Raw genomic sequence first — 6,567 nt, forward strand, 5'->3', positions numbered from 1 at the left:
TCTCAATCATTTTAGCTTATTCAATTCAACATTTAATCTATTAATCACTTCATTGAGGTTTTATTTAAATTATCATAGTAGTAAGCAATCATTCAAAATTATCATTTTAGCTTATTCAATACAGTCTCTGGAGGAACGATACTCTTACTCTTGTACACTATATTATTACTTGACATCGTGCACTTGCGATTATTTCGAGCTTGAATTTAATTGATTTTTATATAAGATTTTACAGTGCAAGTTTTGCTCGATCAAGTTTTTTGTGCCATTGCCAGGGACTGTTAATCCAAAATTTTATTTTCAGTTAAATACTTTAGCATTCTTTATTTTGTTTTGTTTGAAAACTTCGATTTTTTTGCAGATATCTCTTTCGGTGCTTGCCAAGGTCTCTAGAATCTGGACTAAGAGATATTCGATCCCGAGATTGAAAGAACCCTCCATAGACGAAGACAACAACAGAGGCTTAGAGTCATGATGAACAGGAACAAACGTGAGGAAGAGCATCATCAAGATCTAAGAGTCGAATAGCCAAGGCGCATACCCATGTTGGAGTACGCATAACCTTCGCTTAATGGAGCACGTCCAAGCATAGTGCGATCAACCATCAGGGCGAACCAGTTTGAGATCAAACAAGCCATTATTCAAATGATTCAAAACATTGTCCAGTTTGGGGGAAATGTGCTAGATGACCCAAACACTCACATCGTGGATTTTATTGAAATTTGTGATACCTTTAAATTTAATGGAGTTTCTGATGATGCTGTTAGATTGTGTTTATTTCCCTTCTCTTTCCGTGACAAAGCTATAGCCTGGTTAAATTATTTGCATGTAGGTTCAATCACAACTTAGGAGGATATGGCCAAAGAATTTCTCTTGAAATATTTTCCTCCATAAAAAACCATTAAGTTGCGAGAGGACATAACGAACTTCTCTGAATTTGATCCGGAGTCACTCTACGAGCCATGGGAGCGCTACAAATATTTACTGCGAAGATGCCCACATCATGAGCTGCTTCTTAGGTTAGTTGTCCAAACTTTTTACTATGGTTTAATATGCCGAATAAGGATATGAGTTATTGGAGTAGATGGCTGCTAGCAGTTATCACCCTCAGTCTGAGAGGAACAGACAGAGGAGAAGTGCGGGAGTTCATCAGGTAACCGATTGTTCTGCTGTCACTGCACAACTAGAAGCATTAAATAGGAAAATAGACAGCTTGAGTGTGAATGGGACAGCTATGCGTCTTCAAGAGGTGTTACGTGATAAATGCGGAGGGGAACATTTTGTTAGTCAAGACAGTGGTCATTTCTATGTGCAAGAGCAGGCACTAGTAAATCATGCAGGGATTCAAAACCATCCTGGGAATGATCCATATTCGAACACATACAATCCTGGATGGAGACAACATCCCAACTTCTCATAGGGTGGTCAAAAAAGTCAGAGTCGCCCATATGTAAGAAAATAGTATGGTAAGCAACATATATAGACCTGAGCCTAGAGAGGAAAAGTCTAATTTGAAGCAAATGATGTCTAAATTTATCTCATCCACCGAAACTATACTACAAAACCAGGATGCATCGATAAAGGAGTTAGAAAATCAGATAGGGCAGTTAGCTAAGATGATCGCGAGCACAGATCCGAGCGCCTTGCCAAGCAACACTGAGACTAATCCAAAAGAGAAAATGAAGGTTGTTATCCATCCACCTTTTCCTGTAGCATTGAAAAAAGAAAAAATGGATGCGCAATTTGGTAAGTTCCTAAAAGTGTTTAAGAAATTGCACATTAATATTCTTTTTGCTGATGCTTTGATGCAAATGCCGAGTTATGCTAAATTTCTGAAGGAAATCTTAGCGAATAAGAGGAAGTTAGAAGATCATATGACTGTAGACTTAACAGAAAACTGTTCTTCATTGGTACAAAATGTACCGCCTCGGGACCGAGACATTGGTGACATCATGCATTGTTTATCAATTTGCACAAAAACAATAAGTCTCGTAACAAATAGTCAAACCCCAATCTTTTTCATAAATAAATATTGTCTTTACAATGAAAACATAATGAAAATTACATCAGTATTGCGGAAGCAAAATACAAAAGAAATACAAAGTCTTGATCCTAGATCTTTTGATGCGATCACCAGCCCAGAATGTTTCCTGCTCTTCATCATTCAATTGTTCCTCAGTCTTATCTGGGGAGAGATGTAAGGGTGAGTGCTTTAGAAAACACTTAGCAAATTGAGGTCGATCGAATACCACAAATACATATAATGATAATTTAAAATAGATTTTCAAATCTTATTATATCGACTTATCATATCAGAACATTAACCAAATCATAATCGAAATGTAGAACAGAGGTTAGCAAAACAATTCATAGCATAACATATCAGAACAAACGAAACATTACTCGTCTAGTTATCCATAGTCAAATTGTCCCCAATATGTTAGTCTTCTAAGGGATGAAGCAAGAACACAGTTTTATACCCACTGATGGAAGTCAGAAAGAATACAGTTTTATACCCACTGATGGGGGCTAGAACACAGTTTTATACCCACTCATAGGGGCCAGACAAAATTTACAATCTTCGTTCTATATCCAACTCAAGTCATAACAGTGAACCACAAAATCCGACTTATCAAATGATACTTATCAGAATTGTGAAAGGACTCAGTAGAATCAAAGGACATCGAAAAAAAGAGGAAACATATTGTACATCGATCAATATTTTTATCAAAATGAATAACATTATTTTCGAAAAGGGTTAGACACACATACAAGCATGTCATAATATACTTATACATATTTTAGCTCACAAAGGAATACTTAGCAAAAACCCACTTACCCTTTGTTCAAAAGATAGAGCTCGAATTTGATTGCTTCTTGAACGTTGCTTTAGTCGAAATTTGGGCAGCACTTAACCTATTTTCTTAAGCAGAGTATGGAGTTATTTCAGCAGCACTTTGACAAGTTTTGTTGTGGCTTGAAATGACCGCACTAAGCCTTCTTCTCCTTCCGTGCCTTAGCTGAACTTTGAAGAGAATTGAGGGGAGATTTGATTGTGTTGTTTACTACAACACATGGGGTATTTATATGTGAAAAATGACTCTTCTTCTACCCCATTCATTCAGCCAAATTTCCCCTTGAAATGCCCCAAAGTTGATGGTCCAAATAGCCTCCAAATGGTCAAAGTTTATCCAAAAACCAAATGTCATTTTGGTGCACTCAATGGTCATTATTTACACATTGATTGTGTCCAACTTTTAGCTCCTTTCATGGCTATAATGTTGCCTCTTTTAGGACAAACATCAATGAGCTCCTTTGATCTGGGGGTTTAAGCTCATGAGCTAAGGGTTTTCTCCCAAGAATGAATGAGTTTCCTTGAGCTGAGGGTTTTAGCTTGTGAGCTAAGGGTTTCTTCAATGAGCTTCGTGAGCTGAGGTTTCATCAATGAGCGACGTCCCTTCAATTATTATGGTTTTGCATTGCTTCAATTTCTTTTTGAGCTACTTTCCGAGATATTTGAGGTGATTTTCTTCAAAAATCCGTGTCCTCACATCCCACACTCCTTATTGGAAGTTTCTTCCTCGAAACTTCAGCTTGCTTATTCTTCGAAAAGTTAGGGATATAGGGTTCGCATCTTCTCTTCTAGCTCCCATGTTTATTCCCGTTCAGTATTGTTTGACCATTGTAATTTTACATATGGAATGGTCTGGTGTCATAGCACTTTTTCTTTGGTGTCCACTATACGGATATTGACTTCTTCGTATCTCAATTCTTCTTTCACGTTGCCTTCAAGTAGTAGAGGTGGGACCTCAAGGATATGACTCGAGTCGGGAATGTATCTTCTCAGCTGCAAACGTGGTAAACGTTGTGGATTATTGACATGTCCGGCGGCAAGGCTAGTCGATAAGCTAATGTTCCAACTCTTTCAAGAATCTCAAAGGGTCCGACGTATCTTGGGTTCAATTTTCCTGATTTGCTGAAGCAGACCACTCTCTTCATAGGTGAATCATTGACATAAGCCTTTTCTCCGAGTTCAAACTTCAACTGTATTCTTTTCAAGTCAGCCCAGCTCTTTTGTCGATCCTGTCCTGCTTTGAGTTTCTCCCTGATAATGGCTACCTTTTCAACCGTGTATACCAGTTCCGATCCGATGACAGTTTTCTCCCCAATTTCTTCCCAATTCAGCGGAGGTATACATTTTCAACGGTAGAGCGCTTCATAAGGGGCCATTTCTATGCTACTATGATAGCTGTTATTTTAAGCGAACTCTATTAGGGGTAGATGCTCACTCCAATTTCATTTGAAATCTGGAGCACACGCCCTTAACATATCCTCCAAGGTTTGGATCGTCCTTTCAGTTTGGCCGTCTGTTTGTGGGTGATAGGCTGTGCCGAGGGTGAATTTGGTTCTGATGGCTTCTTGGAAACTTTTCCAGAATCGGGACACAAATCTTGGATCCCTATAAGATATTATACTTGCTAGAACTCCATGTAATCTTACTATGTTGTCCGTGTACATTGTGGATAGTTTATCTAGGCTGTAGTTCATTCGCACCAGTAAAAAGTGTGCCGATTTGGTTAGTCAGTCAATGATAACCTAGATCCCATCATGGTTTTGTCTTGACTTCGGTAATCCTACCACAAAGTCCATGGAAATGTGCTCCCACTTCCATGTTGGGATTTCTAGTGGTTGTAGAAGTCCTCCTGGTCGCTGATGTTCGGCTTTGACCTGTTTCCAGATTTGGCATTTAGCGAAAAATCAGCTACATCCTTCATCATTCCATTCCACTAGTAATTCTTTTTCAAGTCTCGTTACATTTTGGTACTTCCAGGAAGAATTGAGAATTTTGATTTGTGTGCCTTAGACATTACTTATCGTCGAATCGCATCGAGGTCTGGTACACACATACGTCCTTTCATCCACAGGACACCTTTTTCATCAGCTTGAAATTTTTTGGATTTTCCATCTTGAATTTGCTCCTCAATTTTTTCTATGGAAGGATCGTGATTTTGTTTCAACTTGATGGTTTCTTGAAGGCATGGTTGAGCTGAAAGAGCCGATAAATTTACTCTTCCTATGTCTCTTCGTCTCAAGGCATCTGCTACCTTGTTGGCTTTACCCGGATGGTAGTTGATTGTTAAGTCGTAATCCTTCAAGAGTTCAATCCACCTTCTTTGCCTCATGTTTAATTCTTTTTGGGTGAATATGTATTTGAGGCTCTGGTGATCAGTGAATATCTTGCATTTGACTCCGTTAAGGTAATTTCTCCAAATCCTTAGTGCAAATACAATTGCAGCTAAGTCGAGATCATGGGTTGGGTAATTTTGCTCATAATGTTATAATTGCCTTGATGTGTAGGCAATTACCTGACCTTCCTACATAAGCACATCCCCTAATCCTCCCTTTGATGCATCACTATATATCGTGAAGTTGTTGCCATCATCGGGGAGTACTAGCAATGGTGTAGAAGCGAGTTTTCTTTTAAGAATCTGAAAACTCTTCTCGCATTCTTTGCTCCAAATGAATATAGCGTTTTTCTGTGTAAGTTTAGTGAGAGATATGGCTATTGAAGAAAACCCTTCAACGAATTTCCTATAATAACCGGCTAAACCTAAAAATATTAGAATCTCATTTACAGTCTTTGGTCGAGGCCAGTCCACAATTGCCTCCACCTTCTTGGGTTCTACTGAAACACCTATCTCAGAGATTATGTGACCCAACAAGGCGACACTTGTTAGCCAAAATTCACATTTCTTAAATTTGGCATACAATTCTTTTTCTCTGAGTGTCTGTAGAGTGATGTGAAGATGTTCCTCGTGATCTTCCTTATTTTGTGAGTACAAAAGGATGTCGTCTATGAATACGACCATGAAATTGTCGAGGGTATGGTTTGAAGACTCTATTCATGAGTTCAATGAATGCTGCTGGAGTATTTGTCAGTCCAAACGGCATTACTGTAAACTCTTAATGTCCGTACCTTGTCCTGAAGGATGTTTTAGGAATATCTTCCGCTTTGACCTTCAGTTGATGGTATCCTAACCTCAGATCGAGTTTTGAAAAGATCTTGGCTCCTTTCAATTGGACGAAAAGGTCAAGTATCCTCGAGAGTGGATATTTATTCTTAATCGTGATCTTGTTCAACTCTCTATAGTCGATACATAACCTCATACTCCCGTCTTTCTTTTTCCCAAATAGTACAGGGGCTCCCCACGGAGATGCACTGGGTCGAATATGGTTTTTATCTAACAACTCTTGGAGTTGATCCTTAAGTTTTTTTAACTCTGTTGGGGCTAATTCTGTATGGTGCTTTTGAGATCGGTGGAACACTAGGAATCAAGTTGATCTCAAAATCCACATCACGGCCAGGAATCGTTCCAGGCAATTCTTCAGGAAAGACGTCTGGAAATTCCTGAATAACTGGAATATCCTCTATCTTTAGAGTAATTTCGTTATTTACCTCGTTGATCATTGCTAGGTAAATTTTTTCACCACATTTCATAGCTTTCCAAGTTTGTGATGCCGATAGAAGAGATTTTTGCTCTTTAGGTATATGATCTCCTCATGGTT

General features: G+C 38.7%; 1 protein-coding gene across 1 annotated transcript; it reads right to left on the reverse strand.

The window, feature by feature from the left end:
• Positions 1–5,375: 5,375 nt before the first annotated feature.
• Positions 5,376–5,870, reverse strand: LOC140824221 (uncharacterized mitochondrial protein AtMg00860-like). The gene has a single exon (XM_073185816.1). It carries the CDS (start codon positions 5,868–5,870, stop codon positions 5,376–5,378), a length of 495 nt encoding a protein of 164 aa, XP_073041917.1.
• Between the last annotated feature and the right edge of the window lie 697 nt (positions 5,871–6,567).

This window comes from Primulina eburnea, chromosome 2, assembly GCF_022965805.1.
Source record: "Primulina eburnea isolate SZY01 chromosome 2, ASM2296580v1, whole genome shotgun sequence".
Taxonomy (NCBI): Eukaryota; Viridiplantae; Streptophyta; class Magnoliopsida; order Lamiales; family Gesneriaceae; genus Primulina; species Primulina eburnea.